Genomic DNA, 26,245 nt, shown 5'->3' with positions numbered 1-26,245 from the left:
ATAATTGTGAAAACAAGGTCACGTACCTTGTACACGAGCAGTTCGTGAGCACCATCTTGCAGTGTCGTGCCATCCTCTTTCATCAGCCTCACAAATGCCATTGCAAAATTCTTTTCACTCTTATCTTTCGCTGCAAATTACATAAGGCAATAAAGCTAGTTAGATCTAGGGCTGTTTGGAAGAGAGGGAACAACACCATCAGATCACAAGACATTGGAGCAAAAGGAGGTCATTCGTCCCATCAAGTCAGTCCCACCATTAAGTGAGATCATGGCTGATCCGATAACCTTCAACTTCACTTTTCTGCATAACCTGGATTTCCTGACGGATTATCTGTCCATCTCAACCTTGAATGTACTTAATAACTCATCCACAAAAGGCTGCTTCAGTAAAGATTTTCATAGGTTTGCTAACCTCAGAAAGTCCTTTTCATCTTTGTCTGAAATGTGCGATTCTTTCTGAGTTTATGTTCTCTGGTCCTTGACTCTCCCTCATGACAAAACAACCTCTCAGCGTTGACCCTGTGAAGCTCCCCAAGAATCTTATTTGTCTCAACAATGTCTTCTTCTAAATGCTAATGAGTGCAGGCCCAATCTACTCAACTTCCCTTCATATAGAAAACCCTCCCTGCTTCGAAATGACCTAATGCATGTTAGAATTCCTACACTGTGGAAACAGACCCTTTGGCCCAACAAGCCCACACCAATCCTCTGAAGAGTAACCCACCCAGACCCATTGCTCCTACCCTATATTTACTCCTGACTAACGCACCTAACCTACACACCAATGAACACTATGGGACAATTTAGCATGGCTAATTTACACCGAACCTGCACATCTTCAGATTGTGGGAGGAAACCCACACAGACACGGGGAGAATATGCAAACTCCACACAGACAGTCAGCCAAGGCTGGAATTGAACCTGGGACCCTGGTGCTGTGAGGCAGCAGTGCTAACCACTGAGGCACCGTGCCACTCCCTGTTCCGTGGACAATCTTCAATGCCAGTATATATTTCCCAAGATAAGGGAAATAAACTGTCCACAGTATTCCAGATGTGGTCTGATTAAGGGTCTTGTATAGATTAGATTCCCTACAGTGCAGAAATAGACCCTTCAGCCCAACCAGTCCACACCGACCCTCTGGAGAGTAACCCACCCAGACCCATTTCCCTCTCACTAATGCACCTAATACTATGGGCAATTTAGCATAGCCAATTCACCTGACCTGCACAGCTTTGGACTGAGGGAGGAAACTCAAGCAGACACGGGGAGAATGTGCAAACTCCACACAGACAGTCACCCAAGGTTGGAATCGAACCTGGGACCCCAGGAACCGGTGGCTCAGTGCTAACCACTGAGCCACCATGCCGCTCTGTATAGTTTGAGCAAGACTTCCATATTTTTATATTCTCTTCCCTTTGAAATAAAGAGCAGTACTACGTTTGCTTTTTCTCTTACCCACTGAACTTGGATGTCTGCATTTTGTGATTGATACATAAAGACTCCCAAATCCCTCTGTCCTGCAGCTTTCTTCACACTCCCTCCATTTAAACAATAGTCAATTCTTCTAATCTTCTATTCCTTCTGAGAATTCTTCTCTTTCTTTGGGTTATGTCATTGCTGATGGTTATGCATATTTTCTTAAACACCTACAATTTCCACTAAACTCCTTTCCGAGTTCCCTCCAGCCATGTCTGCCCTCATCCCTATGCAACCACCCTTTCTTTAAGCTGAACACATTTAGTTGTAAATCATGTTTTTCATTCACAAACTGCATGCTAAATTCTATCATGTTATCTTCACTGTTCCCTAGAGAATCTTTTCAGTTGGAGATAATTTATCAAACGTGCCTCATTGCATATTACCAGATCGAAAATAGCAAGATCTCAGATTGGATCCACAATATATTGTTCTAAACACTGTCCTGATTACACTCTATGAACTCCTCCTCATGGCTTCCTCTGACAATTAGATTTTCCTATTTTACATGAAGGTTAAAATCATCCATGATTCATGTACTATCGTTTTTTATGTGCCCTCATTATTTCCTGATTTATTTTCTGTCCCAACATATAGCTGCTGTTAGGGGGCATATATACCACTCATCTCTTTTCTCCGCCTTCCACCCATATGGATTCTACATCTTCTAATCCAAGACAATTGCTTTTATCATAATTATTTCATCTCATACTGACAACATGATGGCACAACCTTTCCAATCTCATCTGTTGTTTCGAAAATCCACATACTCCTGGATACTTAACTCCCAGTTTTGATCTCCTTGTAACTGTGTCTCCATTATGGCTATAAGATCATACCCATTAACTGCTAGTTGTGCTAATAATTAATTTATTTTGATCTAAATTCTACATGCATTTAGAGTCATACTGTTGTATAGCACAGAAACATACACTTCCATCCAACTTATTCACATTGACCAGATATCCTAAATTAACCTAGTCTTATTTGCCTGTAGTTAGCCCATATCCCTTTAGATGTTTTCTATTCATATACTCGTCCAGATGCCTTTTAAATGTTGCAATTGTACCGGCCTCCACCAGTTCCTCTGGCAGTTCATTCCACACACGCACCACCCTCAGTGTGAAAGTTACCCTTATGTCCTTTTTAAATATTTTCCCTCATACCCAAAACCTATGCCTTCTGGTTCTGGGCTCCTCCACCTCAGGGAAAAGATCTTAGCCAATCATCCTATCCATACCCCTCATGCTATTAGAAACCTCTATAAGGTCACCCTTCAGCCTCCGATGCTCCAGGGAAAATAGCCCCAACCTATTTAACCTCTCTCTGTAGCTCAAACCCTCCAATTCTGGCACATCCATGTAAATCTTCTGTGAACCCTTGCAAATTTCATAACATCTTTCCTAAATCAGGGAGACCTGAACTCTATGCAGTATTCCAAAAGTGGCCTAAACAATGTCCTGTACAACTGAAACATAATATCCCGACTCCTATACTCAGTGCACTGACAAATAAAGGCAAGTACTAAATGGCATCTTCACCATTGTCTATCTATCACTCCTCTTTCAAGGAACTGGGAACTTGCACTCTAAGGTTTCTTTAATGATGAGCCATTAATTTTGTTGCTTTGCCAATTTTTCCACATTAACTCTATTTGCTTACACATTCTGCCCCTTCCTGCCCCACTCTGGGTATCATTATTTAATTAATTGCCTGCAATTGCTTTGTAAGCAAAAGTATCTGCCCTCGCAAACTCACCACATCCCTCTCCTATTTAGCTCTGGTTAAAGGACAGAGAAGGGAAAGTTGAGATGAGGATAGAATTGTAAAAGGATATTGCAGTGAGGAATGAGGAAATGACTATTTTTATTCTATTCACTTGTGTCTCTTTGAAGGATTCTGGGTGGAAGATGCAATATAAGTGCAAGTTACTTACACTCTTGTGACGATCTGTGCCTAAACATAAATCTCAAATGTATTCTTTGCATTTCTTCCATTGGAATGGCCACCTGGTAACACATAAGCATCTGAATCAGTCAGTAAATCTACATTGTAATCGATCATGATATATAAGGTACAATGTGCCACTTCTAATGTCCTGTTTTCAAATGGCTCCTTTATCCTCAATGTTCTCAGCGCGCGCACAGACACACACACAGAGACACACACACATACACACACCCTAAATCACAAGGACATCACTTCTTAATTAAAGATTATGGATTGAACTTGGTAATGAAATGGCCTTGTTTCAAACTCATTCACTGGCCAGGAATTGCTTGCATCTGTTCAAAGTGCAGCAGATACCCAGTCACCTGTTACAGCAGAAATTCTACCATATATCTAGTGAAATTAAAATAGAGCAGGAGGCAGCTGCAAGGATGACCTTCGGAGACTAAGTTTTGGCCGAAATGACACCAGTCGCTGCATTTCAGAAGGTAGTGCACCGCGTGTGGCTTTAAATAATATGTTTGTGATTAAGTGAGGCTAGTGAAACTGTGGTAGATACTGTTCCACATAAGAGAATATAAGATAATCTTTGAATCTAAGAAAGATAGGTCAGGTTAGAGTGTGGTGTTGTCTCATGACTAGAATGCAACATGCCTTTAGTAAATTTGCTCAGAGTACCATCACTAAACCACAACATGTGATCTGATGGGACAAACTCTGTCCACTTTGTTGAATCCTCTGACAGCATGACAAAATGAGAAAAGCATGCTCTACTTTACATCTGAAATTCTTAGCTTTAGTCCAGATGCACAAGTGCCTGTGATTGTAAATATGTATATATCTGAAGCTGTGATAACAGCCTATTGAATCTTACCTATGTTACCTATGCATTTTTATAGAGTCATAGAGATGTACAGCACAGAAACAGACCCTTTGGTCCAACATGTCCATGCCAACCAGATATCCTAACCTATTCTAGTCCCATTTGCCAGCACTTGGAAAATATCCCTCTAAACCCTTCCGATTCATATACCCATCCAGATACCAGTTAAATGCTGTAATTGTACCAGCCTTCACCACTTCCTCTGGCAGCTCATTCTATACGTGCACCACCCTCTGTGTGAAAAAGTTGCCCCTCAGGTCCCTTTGCTATCTTTCCCCACTCCCCAAACCTATGCCTTCTGGTTCGAGATTCCCCCACCCCAGGGAAAAGACCTTGTCTATTTACCCTATCCATGCCCCTCAGGATTTTATAAACCTCTATAAGGTCACCCCTCCAGGGAAAACAGCCCCAGTCTATTCAGCCTCTCCTTATCGCTCAAATCCTTCAACCCTGGCAACATTCTTGTAAATGCTTTCTGAATCCTTTCAAGTCTCTTATGCTATGGGAGCTAACACAAGTGTCACCTCATTAAGAATGAATGCCCAGTTGAAGGTAGCAAACCCAGCTGTAATTCAATCTTTGATAGATCATCAGGAACAGAGCAGATCTATATTTCCAAAGAAATGACTCTAGATCCCAAATATCACATCACAAAGTGCTCTCTAAATGATGAGAAGGTAGGATTGGAGATAAACAAAGTCATTTCAGGGTCCAAAGAGGGAAATTTCAAAGACACCGTTAGAATCATTTGGCCCTTCTCCCTACGTTGCAAGGCTGCGCAGCTGCCCAGGGGTTACCACGCACACCGATTCCTGTGCCAATGCTTTGACCAGGCAGACATCACTGTCGGAGATCTGTACAACAGAATAGAAAATCAGCGGGAATTTCACTCCCAACCAGCATCTGAGAGCTTTGCGAAAATCATAAGATGAGTCAAGTGAGAACCTGACTTTGTTCTACTTGCTTGTGTAACTCAAATCCCTGTCACCAGGCCTAGAATGCCCTGTCCCATGTCGGAACAGGCTTGATAAAAGTGGGATCACTGTGCTAACCAGTTAGGAGGGAGTAGCCCAGGGAATCCTCAAATTGCCTCTGGACCCAGTGAAGTCTCTGGACATCAAATCAAACATGGGCAGGTAAATCTCTTGCTGATGACCACCTACTGACCACCAGAGCAATGAAGACTCTTCCGTTTTGGACACTGATGCATTATTTCCACAGCCGAGCAGTACCAGGTTGTGAATGGGATAGAGTGTTATCACGCCACCTCTTTTTCCACTGGATCTAAGGGTCTGTCTGGCTTACAGGGGTAGCTGGAGGAAGTGAGGACTGCAGATGCTGGAGAGTCAGAGTCAATTCCTGTTGAAGGGAGTATGCTGCAACATCGACTCTCCTGCTCCTCGAATGCTGCCTGACATGCTGTGCTTTTCCAGCGCCACCCTTTTCCATTCTTACAGTGGTAGAGAATGTATCACTGACATCTTAACAAATAAGGTATTTGTCTTGGCAACTTTGAAGGTGGTACACACTGCTACCACTGTGAGTCAGCGGCGGAGCAGGGGAATGCCAAAAGTGATGGATGAGATGCCGATCCAATGGATGGCTTTGTGTTAGAAGTTTTTAAGTTCCTTGAGTGTTATTTGAGCTGCACTCATCCAGTTAAGTGGTCCATATGCCATCACACAGCTGACTTGTACCTTACGGTTGGTAGACAGGCATTGGGGAGGCGGGGGTGAGTTAATCCTCAGCACCTGACCAGCTTAAGTAATCATCACATGTACATATCTTGGGATCAATTGTGAAATCTGCGATGTTGACTAAATGTAAAAAAAAAACTGGCATTTTTGCGCAGCTAAGAGATGATGGAATGAAAGTTGCCTCATTATAAGGAAGAACAGCCCATTTTTGCGCAGGAATCTTGCTTTGACTCAAGGAGGTTAGTTCCGGGAATTTTCTTTTTCAATTTTGCCACTTTGTACCAAAGGTAAGTGACACCAGAGTAAAGCTCCTTCAAATGTGCCCAATAATAACAATTGGCCCTTCCAATTTCAGTATGCCAAATCAGACCTTCCCCACCCTGTGCCTGCCCAGATGTATTTCTCCATATGAAATTGCTTCTCTACTTAGAGGAATCTTTTTATAGAAGCAAATTACTGCAGATGTTGGAATCTGTAGCGAAGGCAAAATATGCTTGAAAACACAGCAGGTCAGGCAGCATCCGTGGAGAGAGAGCAAACAAACATTTCAAGTCTAGGTGACTCTTCGTCAGAACTTTTACATGACGTCTGCATCCCTGTGAAGTCCAATGTTTTTTGCTGCTCCCTAATTTCCCTTGAATTGAGTGAATTGCTAGGCCATTTCAGAGGGCAGCTGATAGTCAACATTATTGTTATGGGTCTGGAGTCACATGCAAGCCAGACTGGGTAAGGACAGCAGATTTCCTGCAGGAAGGATGTAAACAAACTAGGAGGATAATGGGGTTACTGTAATTCAACGGTAGCTTCACGATGACCATTACTGAGACCAGCTTTCCATCGCAAATGTTATTAATTTGAACTTACATCTCAGAAGCTGTTATCATGGATGTTGAAGCCTTCTCTCCAGGACATACAGCGGATTATCAGTCAAATGAAATTACCACGATTCTACCATCTCTCTTGCTCAAGGGGAATCATCAGCTGGAACTTTCCTGACTGCTTCTGCCTCTCATTGACCCATAGGACTGAGGTCAACTGATTTGCCAGCTGCTCCAAGATCAGAACAGAGCATGGTGGGACCTGTGCTAGGTTCCACAACCACTGGTCAACCACATCATTTAGCAAGGTGATCATCGTCATGGCAACTCGAATTCTCTGGATTGTGTGAAGGGTACTAACAATACACTTACAATAAAATAAGGAGGAGGAGAGAGTAAATGGAAGGGAAAGGAATGTGCTGATTATTGAAATGTAGCAGTCGTTGTCATTTAATGATGTAATCATTAATCACAGAGAGGCTGAGTAACCGTCTTCACATTGACAGCTTTAAACCTAGTACAGTTCAAACGGAGGTTGGATGTTCAATGAAGTTAGCGTCAATGTTAATTTTGTGCGAGATAAAATTATGAAGCAGGGCCAAAGTGGGCAAGGTTCATCATGAATATGTGACCGCGAGCGTGCGCGCGCACACACACACAATTCCTGGGTCTGCCAGGAACCAGTATGGAAAATAAAATCAAAACATTTAACATACAATTGCTTTACTTGCACTTTTCGTGATTAATTATTGATTTTTCTCCTGCAGGTACACACTTTGCAATGGTAATTTTCTTCTTGCAGAACTGCAGTCAGCGTGATAGTTCAAACTGTATTAATACGTGGAGAATTTTGCAGCCTAACAGTGATAAATAGCTGAGCAATGAACTGGCATTGGCAGTTATTGGTTACCTCTGTGACAATTCTTGAAAGGTGAAGTGAATCCCACCCCAACTCAAACACAATTACTCTTCCTGGGCCACGGTTCAATAGGCAACCCTCGAAGTCCTCTCAAAGTCACTGCACATCAGAAAGTGTTACTGAGCCTGCAAATTGAATATGGTCCAGTTCCATCATGTCCTTAGCCAACCTCTGTGGATACAGAATCACTGAATTTCACAACCCAGGAAGTGGCCATTCAGCCCATCATTGGCTTTTTGAATGAGCAATCTGCTCTGTTCCCCTCCTTGTTTTGTTTTGTGCTGGAGCCCTGCAATTTTTCTACTGACTTATTGACTTGCCTATATTCTGCTCAATGGTCTGAGGAGATCGATCATAGCTTCACCAGATTCTTTGACTATGTAGTAGCACACCATGTTGGCGTCCTTCCAAAAGTGGGAACAAATCTGCAGCCTTAGGCCTCATCTGTCATTTATAAATGTTTAGCAGAACCTTCTTACCTTTTTATACAAGGGTCGAATTTAATACCAATCTTATTTGCCAAACCTGCCCTCAGGATCAGCCTGGGATGCAGACGAGGAGACATAGGATGTGGGAGATCCTACAACTCTCCCCAGTTAATTGGGGGGGCAGAGTTGAAGTTAGGTTGCCAGTTATGAGGCACGTAAAATCCTCGCATTGTCTACACCGGTAATAGATGGAGAAGGCCACCTATTCAAGTGCCTGCGCCCAATTGAGGAGCCCTTCATCTGAGCAGCAAAGGCCCTCCTCTCTTGAAGGTAATCCACTGTCTTCAAATCAACCTCCTTCCGTTAAGTGGCCCTGCTTGATATCCCTCCACCCATCCCATTCTAAGGCCTCGACAGAATATGTCCCAATCCTCCAGGAGTTCCACCAGTGGCCACTGCGAGTGCTGTTGGGTCTGAAGAGCAGCTGGCCATCTGATTGGAGCTGTGATGGCAGGCAGGTTTGGGTCTGACTGTTCTCTGTCCTTCTTTCGCTGTACCACAGTTGTAGCTGTGTATTCAGTTGCTCAGAAATGAGTTCTTAAATCTCTCTGTCTTTTCATCTTCCTCCCTTTTAAATGGCACTTCTCAAAATCTACCTCTTTGTCCAGCTAGTTGATCACTCATCCTCATGACTCCTTCTTAAACTTGTTCTGTTTATTGTGGTACACTTTGGAATGTTTTATAGTATTGAAAGAACCAAAGAAATTATTGCAGCTGTAAAGTGTGAATGAAGATGGACAGGTGTTGTGGGAATTTGACTTACAACTCCAGACGACACAAATTTCATTTGAAAAGTAAATGCTTTATTTCTGGATAGCTGGCGAGAGATTCTGGGTGACAACAAAAGGATCTCAAAGCCTTCTAGTGGTGGCACCCCTCGATGAATCTCTGCTCTACTCATGAAAGCAGTATATTTTATAGGAATAATACAGAGGTCTACAAGTCACATGGCTGATTGCTGTTACATTGTCTAAGACAGGTAATTACAATTTTACAATGCCCGGTGATTGCTGACTTCTTGTGACAAATAGCAAATGGTTTACAAGAACTGGTTATCGTATTCTTCACAATTATATGTTAATGGATAAGGGTTCAACAGAAGGATTTTGTTTTGTTCTCATTGTTGGATTCACATGTCCATGTTGATAGGTAGGGGAAGCATGATAATGAGAACAGGAGGCAGTTAATTAAGGTTATGGCCAAGGCTATCAGTCTTGTCCAAATTTCCAAGAAGATTGCACATATCGACACAGACATCAAGTTTCTACAGGACAGGACAACTCCATACAACCCTGTCACGGTGGACGCTGCAAGACGTGTCAGATTGTGGACATAGATACGACTATAACGCGTGGGAACACCTCCCACCTTGTACATGGCAGGTACTCATGTGACTCAGCCAACGTTGTCTATCTTACACGTTGCAGGCAAGGGTGCCCGGAGGCATGGTACATTGGGGAAACCGAGCAAAGGCTACGACAACGGATGAATAGGCACTGCACAACAATCAACAGACAGGAGGGTTCCCTCCCAGTTGGGGAACACTTCAGTGGTCCAGGACATTCCGCCTTGGACCTTTGGGTGACCATCCTCCAAGGTGGACTTCGGGACAGGCAGCCTGACCTGCTGCGCTTTTCCAGCAACACATTTTCTACCCATAGGGAGGGCCTCAACCGGGACCTTGGGTTCATGTCACATTACAGGTGATCACCATTGCACTACACACACACACTCTCACATACACACGGACACAGGTACACACAGACGCGCACACAGACACCCACACACACTCCCACACTCATACATGCATCCCCTCACAGACTTAAGACACTCTGCACTCACTACACACACACACACACACACACTTTCTCACACTCACAACCCCCACCCCAGACAGACAGACACACACACACACACACAGACAGACAAAGACCCACATGCACACATAAATATTGTGAGGTGAATTTGTACTTGCAGAGTTACATTGTACTTTGCTCAAAAACTGCATGCATTCATGTAGAACTCTGAGCTCAAAAACTGCATGAATTTATGTAAAACTCTGTTATCTCACTTTTTAGATTAGAATCAATCTAAACATCATGGCATAGACAGAGAACACAGGGGGCTAACACCTTCAACATATTATCTAGCTATCACCATTGTTAACAGCTAACCCGAGAATGCAACTTTTTAAAAAAGGTTTTGTGATTTACACATGAAAGAAGTGAAACTATCACTGTATTCTAACAGATGAAAGGCTTAACAGACAATCACTTTTTCAATGTATAATTTCAGTTACATCACACTGTAAATTTTTGCTATAAATTCTGTGTTACGATCGAGCCCTCCACTATCACCTGATGGAGGAGCGTCGCTCCGAAAGCTAGTGTGCTTCCAATTAAACCTGTTGGACTATAACCTGGAATTGTGTGATTTTTTAGTCTTGTCCAAGGAGGACAAACACCTTTGCCTGAGGCTTCAAGTGAAATCCGCACGTATGGCTCCAGAGAATTCTGTCGTCTTGGAGTCAGCCAGCCCCCCTACTGTGAGGACAGTCATGCAATTGTTACTGTAGTCAGTCCTTTTAAGAGTGGATCTTTAACGCTTGAGTTCCCAATATCATGGTAAGCAAGTAAAAATGGAACTTATTCTCTTGTGGCTCTCTAACTTCCTCAGTGTGACTCAAGGCTTGTGTCAGACAGAACAATTGTCATTGTATCATGGTCATGGTTTTTCCTTATCTTGCTGGTGTTGATCATGAAGCATCTTTACACACAGAATTTTGCCAACATTTAAAATCCTAAAGCTTTTACATTTATGTCACAGCAGCAATGAAAACAGCTCTCCTGCTGATTCACATTTTCATTCTTTCTCATGTTCAGAAAATCAGGTCATGACATGTTTTGTTCTGATGTCATCTGTTCCCTATACTGAGACAATCCACACAGTAAGACTTCTATGATTCTATGATTTGCTTCCTATATGTCAGCAAGCACATAAAGCAATTTAGAAATGTGTTTTCCCTTGTTTGAAATCGTCAAAGTAACAGCCAGAGTTGTTTTAGATTTTACGTTCAATATTGCCAAAATGTTTTCCAAAGAGAAAATGAGCCAATGCAGTTCTATTTATTTCATTAAAACCCATGTATCCCTCGTTCCTTTATATAATAAGTGTCTAAACTTCAAATATACTTCTTTGGTTCTGTAATACTTCAAGCCATCTTGAAATCATGAAAGGCAACCAATAAATATAAGGACAAAGTGAGGACTGCAGATGCTGGAGATCAGAGTCAAGAGTGTGGTGCTGGAAAAGCACAGCAGGTCAGGCAGCATTGAAGGAGCAGGAGAATTGATATTTCAGGCATAAGCCCTTCATCAGGAATGGGGCTTATACCTGAAACGTCGATTCTCCTGCTCCTCAGATGCAGTCTATCCTCCTCTGTTTTTCCAGCACCACACTCTTGAGTCTATAAATGTACACTTTTGTTTTGGAAATGAAAAATAAAACTGGAATATCTCACTATTTTCACTGACCTTTATTGTCTCAATCCAACGGGGTTGCTTGACCTGATAGTAGATGACAGATCGATATTCACTGACCGGTTTGTCTCCTGCACCCAGGCAAATGGCGTTCTGTATCAAAACAATTCAATTTTGAAGATGCAGATTAAAGAATTGCAGGGTACATGTGTAATGTCAGAGTCTCATAGAGGAGAAAAGACCCTTCGGTCCAATTCGTCCATGACAACCCAATCTAGTCCCACCTGCCAGCACCTGGGCCATATCCCTCCAAACCCTTCTTATTCATATACCCATCCAGAAGCCTTTTAAATGTTGCAGTTGTACTAACCTCCACCATTTCCTCTGGCAGCCCATTCCACACCCACACCACCTCTGCTTGAAAACATTGTCCCTTAAGCCTCTTCTATATCTTTCCCCTCTCACTCGAAACCTATGCCGTATAGTTCTGGACTCCCCCATCCCAGGGAAAAGACTTTGTCTATTTACCATATCCATGCCCGTCAGGATTTTATAAACCTCTATAAGATCACCCCTCCAGGGAAAAGAGCCCCAGCCTATTCAGCCTCTCCTTGTCGATCAAATCCTCCAACCCTGGCAACATCCTTGTAAATGTTTTCTGAACTTTTTCAAGTTTCACAACATCCTTCTGACCATGTAACAGTACCACAATTCAATAGCACCAAATAGTGACAATCAGTATGTATCATGGACTTATTCAATAGCTCTTGAACGGTCTACAATTCATCCAATTCTCTTTGTCCCTCACCCACCCACCTTGGCCAGTACAGTCATTCTCTTCCCTGAGGATCTCACTGCTCGGCCATGCTGTGTTCAGCGACGCTCAAGTACATCATTCACCACTCATCCTTCGAAGGATTAAGGTTGCGAGATCCAGGAGCCCTGATGTAGCCTTGAAGTGAGGCCTTTGGAGGGATATAGGCTAAATGCTGGCAGATGGGACCAGATTAGTTTAGGATATCTGGTCAGCACGGACGAGTTGAACCGAAGGGTCTGTTTCTGCGCCGTGCAGCTCTATGACTCAATGACGATCTCCAGGACCGGACAGATCTTACTCCCACTTTAATTCCTTGCACTTCAATCTTCCCAGAGGCAACACAGATACATTAGGAGGGGTCTTCTGGCTGAATTAAAACCTCTAGTGGAAGGAAATTCCAGAGTTCTGCCACTATTTGTGTGGAAAGTGCTTCCTAATTTTGTTCCTAAAATTGCAGCTCAAGTTTTAGTGGTCTCTCCTTCTTGATACCACCACCAGTGGTAACAGGTTTCTGTTATGGCCTCGTAGAATCCTTGCAATATTTTAAAAAACATTAGTTAGATCATCCCGTCAATCCCCTATATTTGAGTAAAATGATAGACAATTAAGTCCAAATGGAATCCTGCACTTGATTGGTTGGATCAATGGGAGGCTGGACTGCCTGAAGTAAGTCTTGGCATCTCTGGGCTGTTACATGAAGGTGAGCTCATCTTGATACAGTTTAAGGAAGCAGAAGGGTTTACCCCTCAAAATGGTCTAAATGACACAGTCCTCCCCTCTTTACCCCATTTTCCCCCACCCCATTAGTACTACCCTTATCCAAGTGCCCCATACAATAGTGTCTTCCACCTACTGCTGCCTCTCCGATTTTAAACCTGCTCTCTCCCCATTAGTGTTATCTGTTCCCAACTGTCCCATCAATTGGTTCCCTTTGCCAACTTTCCTCAATATGGTGCCACGTCTGTTTTTCTCCACTGTTTGAAGCCATCCAATAATCCCCTCCATACGTAACTGAATCAGACCATTTGGCCCAAAAGATCAATGAAAGATTTTGTGCTTCATATGTGATCCTCCACATCTGTCTACTTCACACTAACAATTTATTCTTTTGTTGTGTTCTCTTTCATGTGCCATTCTAAATAGCTCCCAAATGATTAGTTAAACTTTTCCCGTAGCTATGTTTCGTTGTAGCATGTACTACATTCTCACCAATCCGAAGAAGTTTCTCTTGAGTTTCTTATTGGATAAATCTGTCGCTATCTTGTAGATCTACCACTCCTAGTCCTGGAAGGTTCTATGCAGAAATTACATGATGTTGACTTGCCTTGTCTAATAGTTCACATTGTTAAAGCAATACCAAATTGCCCTTCTTTTGCTTTTCCAAACAAAAATGATACATTTATTGGTGTTTTCCACCAAATGCTCTATTTACTGATGTCTTCTGCAAAATTCCTCAATATATTGGCACCTTTACCAACCCCTCTCCATCAGTGCCCTTATCCAATGGCCCATAAAATGGTGTCTTCCAGCAATTCCTTAACTCACTGTTATTTTCTATCCATCCCTGTTAGTGATATCTTTATCCAAATTCCTCAATTATTGGTGCCTTCCTCCAATCTTGGAGTCAAAGAAGCAAGACCATTACTTAATTTGTTTTCATAATGACTGTCCTGGTGGGGTGTATAAAACTAACAATGGATAAACAGTGAAGCGAGATGTGAATATTCATAGAACAAGAAAGACTGTATACAACAAAATCAATAAAATCCTGTCCAAATTAATCGCTGTGTGTGTTGGCTGTTTTCTTGACTGAACCCATCAAGTAAGACCTGCTGAGGCAGTGATTAACTGATCACTTGCAACTACTTAAATCAATTACCTATTGCTCATAATGAAGTAGAGTTGTCAACCTTTCAGGTTTCTCCTAGAATCTACTTTGAATAAAGATAAATCTCCTGCAAACTGCTGCCTGAGAGAAAATGCAGAGGGATGCACAAAAATGGTGTATTTCATTCCCTTCAAACACTTTTCACTCTGTATTTACAAAACACTTTAAGATGAGGAAAAAAGCTGTCTTTCACCAATTAGGTGCTGAAGTGTTCCCGGTTAGTGGGGACTGTGTTATCAGTATCCGCGGTGGGATTGAAACATTTGGAGGAGATAATGTGATGACCGCTCTGGAAGTATGTCCAATCGTAATTGGCAAATCCTGCTCTGAAGTGAATGACATTGCATTTACAGAACTGAAGCAAGCCCATTCGGCCCAACAGATCAATGCCAGGTTTGTGGCCAACATGAGATTCCTCCAAATCTATCCACGTCATCTCATTCTAGTAACATATTCACTTATGCCTTTTTCTCCCATGGACTTTTCTGGATCATTCTTAAGTGCATCTTTGACTTGTTGTAATATGTTCTATGTTCTCACCTTATAAGGAAATTTATTCTGAATTCCTTACAGGATGTATTTGTGACTATCTTCTAACTATTGCACCTAGGTTCAGACACGTCCTTGCAAAATTACACAATAATGTCCTGCAATGTCTAATATTTTCATTGGGCAACTTGATCAGCATGGATGAGTTGGACGAAAGTGGTCTGTTTCCATGCTGTATGACTCTATGACTTTATTTCAATTTAAAACCCTACCCTTCTGCTCTTTTGAAGAGAAAATAATCTGTTTGTTTGCATTCTCCATCAATGGCTCCATTTGTTGCTGACCTCCCTTGATTTCCCAATGTAACGATACCTCTCTCATTTCACACCTCCCATCAATATTACTATCCAAGCATCCCATAAAATGGAGCCTTCCATCAATTTCCTCATTTACTGCTGCCTCTGCCATTTTACAGATCTCCTAATGGGGTTATCTGTAACAAAATCCCCTTCCCTAATTTTCCCAACTACAATGAATGCCTTGCATGCATTTACCAGCAGTCTTCACTAATTCCCCTTTTCATTTGCATGGTTTTCCCATTTACTAGTGCCCTCTCATTATCACCTTAGCTATTGGTAACTGGCCATTTTCCAAGCCTACATGCATTGGCTCCCTCCCTCAAATACCCCATTTGCTGCTGTCCTCCCCAAACCCCGCAGCACTGCTGCCCTCTCCCCAATTATTTTTCTCAGATACACTTCAGCAATTACATATCTGGTAGAGCCACAGCACAATGTCACAGTGATCAACGATGGCCAGAATGAAACATCATTCTCAAACAAAAACAGAAATTGCTGGAAAAGCTCAGCAGGTCCGGCAGCATCTGTGCAGAGAAATCAGAGTAAAGGTTTCAGATTGACTGATCCTTCCTCAAAACTCTGAGGAAGGGTCACTCGGCTTGAAACTTTATCTCTGATTTCCCTGCACAGATGCTGCCGGACCTGCTGAGCTTTTCCAGTAATTTCTGCTTTTGTTTCTGATTTACAGCATCCACAGTTCCTTCGGTCGATATTTCTTTCTGTTGTGTTATCTAATAAGGGCACGAGCTGACAGGAAATTATTGACCTTAACACCTCGGTTCAACAAGAAGCAAAAAAATACAAAGAAGCCAAGGGTTCTTGATCTCGTCTGCACCTTCAAGAAAAGGACTGAAAAACTTCAAAATCACAGGCACCGTTTATAAATAAGGGATCATCCAGTCAGGACAAAGATGAGGAACAAGAAATGTTTCTCTCAGAGGGTTGAGATTCTTTAGAATTCCCTTCATCAGAAGCCAATAGGTGTAGAATCTTTACATTTTTGATCACCAAGGAGATGGAGGATTTTCAGGGATATGCAGGAATGAGGCTAAAATCAGATCAGTCATGATCTGCTGAACAGAAGCGGGGTCAAAGGACCAAGTGCCTCGTCTTATCTGTATGTTCAACGCACATACATCATACATTAGCCTTGAATGTGTTGATAAAGCTTCTGGATTAAAACATTTCCCATACTCTACCCAATGGGTATGAATATACACAGCCCTTTGGAATGAAGGAGTAGCTTTAAAAACCACTCCTTCGCGTATTTTCAGGAGAGGCTGAACTTTGAATCATTGCTGTTCCATCTCTACTAACCGCCATTAATCGCCCATATTCATTATTGAGAAGTAATTATTACCGGAAGAATTTTACCGTCGTCGCTACAGACACACATTATCACTTCCACATTCTTCTGGGTGGTCTTGTTGTACTTGTCAAAGTCACCATACTGGATGGTGATGTAAATATCATTCCTCACGTCACCTGCAGAGGATTGGAACAGAGCAATGCCCTGAAGTTAGTGGTTTTACAATGTTTTGGAATGTGACAACAGACATCAGGTGCTTTAAGTAACAGTTCCATTCACATATCTCAGCTTTTGGAGCTTCCCTCTCAGCAGTGAACTGATGTTACAATCCCACGCTCCCACTCCAGAGCATTGTGAGAAAGGTGTCCATGATCAGCAACTCAAGCACTGCAACCAACATGGTCCAAACTATTTGCAGAAGGGAGTACTAATTCTTAAATACTGCACCCACTTCTGTCTATAGAATTTCTGTAGAATCCCTGCAAGGTGGAAACAGGCCATTTGGCACAACAGGTAGAGCTTATTTGTTCCTCAAATGCTGCCTGAGCAGCTGTGCTTTTCCAGCACCACATTCTGCGACTCTGATCTGCAGTCCTCACTTTCTCCACACCAACCTCACGAAGAGCAACCTACCCAGACCCATTCCCCTACCCTATTACTCAATATTTCCCCTGAATGATGCCCCTAACCTACACACCCCGGAACACTGTGGGCAATTTAGCGTGGCCAATTCATCTAACCTGCACATCTTTGGACTGTGGGAGGAAACCAGAGCAAACGCACACAGGCACTGGGAGAATGTGCAAATTCCACATTGACAGTCGCCCAAGGATGGAATCGAACCCGGGTCCCTGGCGCTGTGCAGCTGCAGGGCTAACCACTGAGCCACCATGCTGCCCCTCATCTCTTTCCCTGACAATCAACTTTGATTTATTCTTTCACAAGATCTAATCAACTCTGACAAGACAATGTATTTAATTGTCCATGAGGAGGTGCTGGTGAGCTGTATACTTGAAACAATGTAATACAAGGGTTGTAGGTACAGCCACAGGGCAGTTTGGAAAAGGATAAGGATCCCTACTCATTAACAGTGAAGGAACAGTAATCAGGATGTTGAAAAGCTTGGATGGGAACAAGCAGGAGGTGCCACTGTCCTTCTTAGTGGAAGGGGTCACAAATTTGGACAGTGCTGATGAAGGAGCTGTGGGAGGTTGTTGTATTGCATCAAGTCGATGGTCCACACTGATGGAAAATTGATATCAGTGATGGAAGGAGTAATCAACCAGACTGATTTATGTTCTGGTGGTGTCAAGTTTCTTGAGTATCATTGGAACTGCACTCATCCAGACAAGTGGAAAGTACTCCATCACACTCCTGACTTGTGCCTTGTAAAGTGTGCACTGGCTTTGGGTAGGCCGGACTGTCTTTTTCTGAAAAATTCATTCAAAGGTTGTGAGTATCATTGGCTGGGCCAGCATTTATTGTTCATTCCGAATTATCTTTGAGAAGGTGGTGGTGAACTACCTTCTTCAACTGAGTTAAAAATCACACAACACCACGTTACAGTCCAACAGGTTTATTTGGAAGAACTAGCTTTCGAAGTTCTGTTCCTTCATCAGGTGGTTGTGGAGCAGGATCATAAGACACAGAATTTAAAGCAAAAGATTACAGTGTCATGCAACTGAAATAATATAATGAACAAATCTGGACTTAACAGCAATCTAGGTTGTTCAATGTATCATTTCAGTTGCATGACACTTTAATCTTTTGCTTTAAATTCTGTGTCTGATAGTCCTGCTGCACAGCTACCTGATGAAGGAGCAGTGCTCCAAAAGCTAGTGCTTCCAAATAAACCTGTTGGACTATAACTTGGTGTTGTGCGATTTTTAACTTTGTCTTGAACTGAGGCAGTTCTTGGGAAGTCCAGGATTTTAACCCAGTGGCTCTGAAGGAACAGAGATAAATTTCCAAATGGGGATGGTGAGTGGCTTGGAGCGGAACTTGCAGGTGATGGTGTCCCCATGGATCTGCCCCTGTCCTTCCAAATGAAAGCAACTGTGCATTTGAAAGGTGCTGACTATGAAGCTTTGGTGAAATTTTGTAGTACATCTTGTTGATGGTACATTCCCCTGCATCAATGATAGACAGAAAAGATGGAAGGACAAACAAGTGGATTGCTTTGCCCTGGATGATGTCAAGCTTCTTGAATGTTATTGGAGCTGCACCCATCCAGACAAGTGGAGAGTATTCCATACACTCCTGACTTGTGCCTTATAGATGGTGGACAGGTTTTGGGGAGTCAGGAAGTGAGTTTCTCACCACAATATTCCTAGCCTCTGACCTGCTCTCAGAGCCACTCTTTTTATATGGTGAGTCCAGTTCAGTTTCTGGTTAAGGATAACCCCAAGAATGTTGATAGTGTTGGTGAATGTGATGGTAATGCCATGTGGGTTTCAACAGGCTATTGTATATTGTCTCTTATGGTGATGATCATAGCCTGGCATTCATGTGGCATGTATGTTACTTGCTAATTCTCAGTCCACTCCTGGATATTGTCCAGATCTTGTAGCATTTGAACATGGACTGAGGAGTCACAAATGATGCTGAACATTCTGCAATCATTGGTGAACATCCCTATTTCTGACCTGATGATGGAGGGAAGGTATTTGATGAAGCAGCTGAACATGGTTGGGCCTGAGACACTACCCTGAGGAACTCCTGAAGAGATGCCCTGCAGCAGAGATGATTGACAGCCACCACCATCTTCTTATGTACTAGGTATGACACCAACATTTCCACTTGATACCTATTGATTCCAGTTGAAAAGTGTAGCACTGGAAAAGCACAGCAGGTCAGGCAGCATCCGAGGAGCAGGACAATCAATGTGTGGGGTATAACCCATCATCAGGAATGTTATATTCCACATTCCTGATGAAGGGTTTATGCCCAAAACTTCAATTCTCCTGCGCCTCTCTTGCTGCCTAACCTACTGTGCTTTTTGGGCACCACACTTTTCGATTCTGATCTCCAGAACTGCACTCCTCACTTTCTCCTAACCATTGACACCAGTTTCGCTAGGGGTCCTTAGTGCACATTCAGTCAAATGCAGCCTCGATGTCAAGGGCTGTCACTCTCACCTGACCTCTGGAATTCAACTCTTTTTGTCCATGTTTGAACCAAGGCTGTAATGAGGTCAGGAGGTGAGTGAGCCTGGCAGAATCCCCTCATCTGCACCATAAGATTCTTTTTTGTCATCTGTCCCTTCCTTTCTAATCTTGTTCACTCACTGTACCAGAGTGTTGTGAGGTGGAAGAGTTTTAATGGAAAGGATCAGGCATTGTGGCATCCAAACAGCATTAATTAACATTGATGTATTTTATTTCTATCATTGAACCCAGCTTCTGAAGGACCCTGAGTCTAGATTAGTTGGGTTTAAAAGAGTACACCGCAAAATGATTGCTGTTCTCTCACCATGATTATAACAGTGCTTGATATCCTAATGTTGTCTCCTGCAGTTGAGAATAGAATCCCTTGCCATATTTAGAAAGAGCATGTGGGCTTAGGGGCCTTAAGAAGCCAGCCAAATGACGTCAAATTCACAGCTGCTTCAAACAATTTCACAACAGGCAGTGCAGTAGCCACCTGTAACCCCGGCCAGATCAAGTTAATAACAACCCCATTGAAAGGTGGAAGCTTTGAAATACACAGCTAATAAGCTGCATAAAATAGACATTGCTCCTTGACTGTATTCTGGAGTGGTTTTTCACTATTGTCAGGCTTGAAAGGTAAAGAAATTTGGAATTTCATCAATGAAGAGCATTGAGTCCATCTTTAGTGTGTCCCGGTCAATACCAATCAATATCCCAGTGCCACATACAGGGAAATAAATTGCATGCAAGTTTCTGTGAAGCAGGTTTGAGAATGCACAGTGACTGGACAGAATGTAGCCACCATTTTCAAGTCATATCTTGATTTATTTAGCACCTGGAGTTACCATATATACTCTAGTAAACGCCAATTTCATTTTTGGCCAAAAAATCTGGAGTTTTCCACACATCTTGTGTAAAGTCAACACTAGTTCTTCACAGATAACAGATCAACATTTGTGAGTCATGGTATTATCCTGTACATAAATGTTACGGTGAGTAAACAATTTTTTTTTAATGCAATTACGTGTTTTGATGTACAGTTCATGCCAATTTGGCACGAAAGCTTAAGACGCATGAGGTCAGAGTCTGGTTGACAACCTGGGGTGGCACAGTGGCTCAGTGGTTAGCACTGCTGCCTCACAACACCAGGGTCCTGGGTTCAATTCCAGCCTCAGGCAACTGTCTGTGTGGAGTTTGCACATTCTCCCCATGTCTGTGTGGGTTTCCTCCAGGTGCTCCAGTTTCCTCTCATAGTCCAAAAATGTACAGGTTAGGTGAATTGGCTGTGCTAAATTGCCCATAATGTTAGGTGCATTTGCCAGAGGAAAATGGGTCTAGCTGGGTTACTCTTCAAAGGGTCGGTGTGGACTTGTTGGGCTGAAGGGCCTGTTTCCACACTGTAGGGAATCTAATCTCCCTTTGTGTGCACCTCCACTGAGCTCAGTTCCCATATGGCATTTGTGGAATACAGTCATATTAAAGTAATTTGTTGTGTTTTTTTACAGGTTTGGAGATTCATTGGGCTTCTGCTAAAGGTATTTTAGACTGTAGCATGAATTTCAGGTCCTCAAATGTAGTATCCATGTAATAGTTGACCCTGTAAATTTAACTTTAAAGAATAGTCCAATTCGACTTTCCCATGAGTATATACAGTATATACAAAAAAAAATTCTTTCATCATTTATCACAGCAGCTCTTGTAAATTTGTTGTGTATGAATTCAGCTGCTGTATTAGCCTATGTTAAATTAGTGACCACACCTCATTGGCTGTGAGGCACATTGGGACATTCTAAACTCATGAACGATCGTTCATTCTTATTGGCTATAGAGCTGGTAGTAAAACCGAGGCATGAACAGACCTCCACAGGCAAAAGTGGAAACTGACAGCATGTAGTTTAGAGAGCAAAAAAGACATTTGGAGTGTTGTCATTATTGCTGCATCCACAAACATAAAATAGACAATTTTCACAAGACAAGACAAACAAACTGTATAGGCCTAAATGGCCAAATAATCTGTTTTCATTGTGTTTTGTTGATGGATAACTGTTAAAGTGATTTGTGCTATATATGTGAGAGTTCTGACCAATAGACAGAACTAAGCCTTCAGAGTTTGCCTTAGTTAGCTCTGATGACCTTTATCCACCCTGTTCATGTGAAATATGAATCACTTTACAGGTATAGATTGACCTGCCAGTAACTCCATTTGGTCCCATTTGAGAACTTTGGCAGCTCCAATTTTTTTTGTATTTTAATTTTCTTGTTTGGTCACGATGTGATTCTTAAGGCAATCTGCCCTTTACCAAGGAATTGAGCATGGTAAGTAATAATGGACTTTGATTTTAAGTTCTGTGTTTTACCCAGAATGTGAGCTTTCTCTACAAGGTCCTGGAGCATATTGATCACTATCTGTCGAGGTTATCTTGGCTTCATTTTGGAACGTGGGCCAGGCACATTTCCTGGGCCTAACCCTGAGAGTATTTGAAGTCCAACCACCTGCATAGTGTTCCCAGTAGCAGCCAATTAACAGGACAACCCCTGGAGGCTCACACAATTGAGGAATTCAAGATGGTATTGGGTGATTATTTGGATAGAAATAGAGTTTAGGGGACATGGGTCGAAAGGCGGGACATTGGCACGAGGTAACAGAACCAGTGTGACGACAGTGGGCAAAATGGCCTCCTTCTGCCCCAGAACAGTTCTGAGGTCCTCTGGATGATTGGGAATGGGGTGAGCTGAGTTGTCTGACCATCTCCATACCTGATAGGTACACAGGGAGTGTGTCAGTGCAAGTAAAGGAGTCTGAAGGGCAGCTCAAGATGAAAATACCCTCTGAAAACTTAAATTGTGACTAGGGCCAAAGGGAGAGCATTGAACAGTGGTGCGAAGAGAGTGTGAGGAGGTTTCACTGAGACCCTTCAATTTGACCTGTTGCCACAATGCTGCCTTCAGGAATACATCAAGCTTTGGGGTCAGTGAGAGGTCTGTCTGACAACGATAAAATTCCACAGCTCCAACTAGGCATTAGATTACAAATAATTAGGTACCGCCCCACCATTGTTGTCTGTCTCACCCTCCATCTGAGCAAGACTCAGGTTTTCTAACCAACATATACATTTAAAAATGCCCCTTTCTAAACTGCTTCCACGCAACTGGTAAAATTCAGCCATCGCTGTTTCTAGGTTGAGTTTGCAATGAATAACTGCTATTAGAATGCTGGATTTTTTTTTAAAAAGCCTACTGGGTCTCAAAACCAATGCTTGAAATGCCTGAGTCAACAGTTTTGATTCTATCCACGAGTAATGAGCAGAAGAGGGTTGCTGTGGGAGTTGAATGTCAGGTTTGAGAAAATGAACCTCAGTCCCATTGCATGCTGTTTAATTTTAAAAAAAATGTAAAACCAAGCCAGCAGTGAAGTTCCTGCGAGAGGTAAGTCAGATCCAAATTAACTCTCAAAAGTCACCATATAATCATATCATTGGCATCTTTACTCTGCCAGAACTGCATAGTTGCCAGAGGCAAACGAATGTGGAATAAAATCTCCAAGAAAGTGTTCCTGGGGATTGAGAGGCAGAAGGATGTATCCCTGATCCTCAGACATATGATTCAGGAGACATAGGGGCAGGATGAGGCCATCTGGCCCATCGAGCCTGCTCCACCATTCGATAAGATCATGGCTGACCTTTCCGTGGACTCAGCTCCACTTGCCCACCGCATTCTCTTTCCCACCCACAGCTCCCCTACTAACCCACACTCCCCCAAACTAACCCCCCACCACCACCCCTCCGTCCCCTGTCCCGATTGCAGAAAGAAAATGACAGTTTCCTAGGTGTTTGCCCCCTTAGAAGCGTACCTGGCATGATGATCTCTGGAAATCCCAACTTCCTGGCTACCACTGTGTTTCTGTCCACAAGGTGTGGATAATCCTTCCTGATCTGTGATACATCGCCAACCAGCATTTTCATGGTAACCCACAGTCCTGGGAAAGGAAAAAAATGTTTACCAATGGCTTACCAGAGCAGGTCATAATGGTTATAACCTGTAGCAGGCCAATGCGACTGGCAATTATTGAAACATGGGTTGTCCATGCATTTCCACATGTTCATACCGAGAAGAAATAGCGCACTTGCAGATGTTTGCACTGGAGCAAACTGGTGCAGGTTCTGATATGATTAGACAATTTGCATGCACGAGGTCATTCCAGTCAGTCTCATGTCCATTTCATTGATACTGCTATTTCTGTGTTCGCTCATCATTATCTTAGGATCACCACAGTGTGGAAACAGGCCATTCAGCCCATCAAGTCCACACTGGCCCTTCAAATAGCAGCCCGCCTAGACTCACCCCCTTGTAACCCTGCAATTCCCATGGCTAACCTTCCTAGCCTGCACACACTGAGGCAATTTAGCATGGTCATAACGTTCTAACCTGGACATTTTGGAGTGTGGGAGGAAACCGGAGAAAACCCACGCAGACACGGGGAGAATGTGCAAACTCCACACAGACAGTCGCCCGAGGCTGGAATTGAACATAGCTCCCTGGCACTGTCGGGCAGCAATGGTAACCACTGGGTCACTGTTGCTGCTATTTAATGCATTGCTTGTTTACAAAATAAGAGAGAACAGATTAAGAACAGCAAGGCCAAGGCTGAACAAGATAAAGATCCAACTGCTGAAACTCTTCTTAAAAATAAAACAGCAAATGACAGCAGGTCAGTCAACGTCTGAGGAGAGAAAACCAGAGCTAACAATGCTGCTCAATGACTTTTCATCTGGCATTAGGCATTTGACCTGAAAAAAAAGTGAACTTTGTCTCTTGGTCTGGTCCTGCAGAGTATTTCAATGTCTTCTATTGTTTTGTTTTAAACTGTCAAAGCTCTTCTTCTATTCAACAAAATAGGTGACAGCCTATCAATGGTTTATTTATCAAGGCAAAGCCCTGCCCAATCAGAGGCAACTTATCAGATTCAAATGTAAACAAAGTCTGGCAGTTAACTGTCAATGATCGGTCTCCATGGTAATGCCTCCATTATTCAGAGCGCATTTGCCAACCAATTAGGATACTGCTTTCATGTAGTAAATGATAGTTCTCCCCTGATATTTTTGCAAATTGTCCTGATAAATACAGATTACAAAACTTTGACAAAGTGTCTCTCTTTTTATCTATATTCAAGTTCTGTACAAATAAATGTTTATTTTCTGTTTTGGATCAGATTCCTAACATCTGCAGTGTTTTGTTCTTGTTCTGGAACTCATTGTTTCCTTATCAATATATCTTCATAAAGAAATAATAAAGACAAAGTGATTACTTAACTATTGACATTTTGTTTAAATGTGAAATTATAATATGATTTTCTATGCTGCCCTAATTATGTAGTGAATATGCAATTTTAGTTGAAAATTGTTTTTATAATGAAACATTTGAAAGAAAACTTAGCACAGATAATCTTATGTGCAGCACATGAGATGATTATTTTGACATGTGCATTTTTCTATGTATATTTTGCTCATATTCTGCTCACTCAACCACTTCAGATGTGGTTGTGTGATTTTCAAAACATTTTGTAGTGTTGCCATGGAGCCTCTCTCGGTGAGATTGTGGAATTAAGGATTATTAAACAATGTCCATTTGTTCAAAGGTGGCAATTCAAAGGCGGTTAGCATGCTTGCCTTCATTGCTCAGATCTTTGAGTTTAGGAGATGGGACATTACGTTGAGGTTGTACAGGACATTGGTGAGGCCTCTTCTGGAATACTGTGTCCAATTCTGGTTGCCCGTTATAGGAAGGACATTATTAAGCTGGCAAGGGTTCTAGAAGAGATTTATCAGGATGTTGCTGAGTATGGAAAGTTTGAGTTACAAGGAGAGGCTGAATAAGCTGGGACTTATCTCACTGGAACGTAAGAGGTTGAGAAGTGACCTTATAGAGGTGTATAAAATAATGGGAGCCTAGATAAAATGTCTTTTCCCAAGGTGGGTGATTTCAAGACTGGGGGGCATATATTTAAGGTGAGAGTTGAAAGATTAAAAAAGACACAAGGGGCATTTTTTTTTACACAGAGAGTGGTCCATGTGTGGAATGAACTTCCAGAGTTAGTGATGGGTACCGTTACAATGATTAAAGAACATTGAGACAAGTACATGCACAAGGGATGTTTGGAGGGATATGGGCCAAGCGAAGGCAGGTGGGACTCGTTTAATTTGTTATTATGTTCAGGATGGACCGTTGGACTGAAGGGCCTGTTTCTGTGCTGTATGACTAATACAATCAATGATGGCGAATGACACGTTTGCACATCACGGTTTTTAATTGCTGACTTGTTTTGTTCTATATGTGGCTCAGCATTATATCTGATCTTAGAATTTATGAAAAGTCACCCAGTCAATCCTGCACTCTCTTTGTCCTGCCATTGGTGCATGAGCCTTCAATGGCCTCAGTCTTAATCTCTATTATTGTCTCCTCAAGCATCTTTGCCTTTCTCCTTCAAGAGGTGACTTAATACCCTTTGTCCTTGCCCAAGTA

At 42.4% G+C, this 26,245-nt stretch overlaps 1 protein-coding gene across 1 annotated transcript in view; it reads right to left on the bottom strand.

Moving 5' to 3' along the window:
* Window positions 1-26,245, bottom strand: part of LOC122556798 (dedicator of cytokinesis protein 2-like) — a 754,195-nt gene that overhangs the window by 558,306 nt on the left and 169,644 nt on the right. Inside the window, exons 13-17 of the mRNA XM_043703987.2 lie at window positions 23,577-23,702; window positions 16,629-16,753; window positions 11,770-11,868; window positions 3,418-3,490; window positions 27-130 (exon numbers count right to left, since the gene is read on the bottom strand). Of these exons, the coding sequence (XP_043559922.1) occupies window positions 27-130; window positions 3,418-3,490; window positions 11,770-11,868; window positions 16,629-16,753; window positions 23,577-23,702 (527 nt within the window). The remainder of the gene's footprint in view (window positions 1-26; window positions 131-3,417; window positions 3,491-11,769; window positions 11,869-16,628; window positions 16,754-23,576; window positions 23,703-26,245) is intronic.

The sequence above is a fragment of the Chiloscyllium plagiosum genome, unplaced genomic scaffold, assembly GCF_037043375.1.
Source record: "Chiloscyllium plagiosum isolate Xiang-an unplaced genomic scaffold, Cpla_swu_hap1 HiC_scaffold_16, whole genome shotgun sequence".
Classification (NCBI taxonomy): Eukaryota; Metazoa; Chordata; class Chondrichthyes; order Orectolobiformes; family Hemiscylliidae; genus Chiloscyllium; species Chiloscyllium plagiosum.
This window is presented reverse-complemented; position numbering and strand designations above follow the sequence as displayed.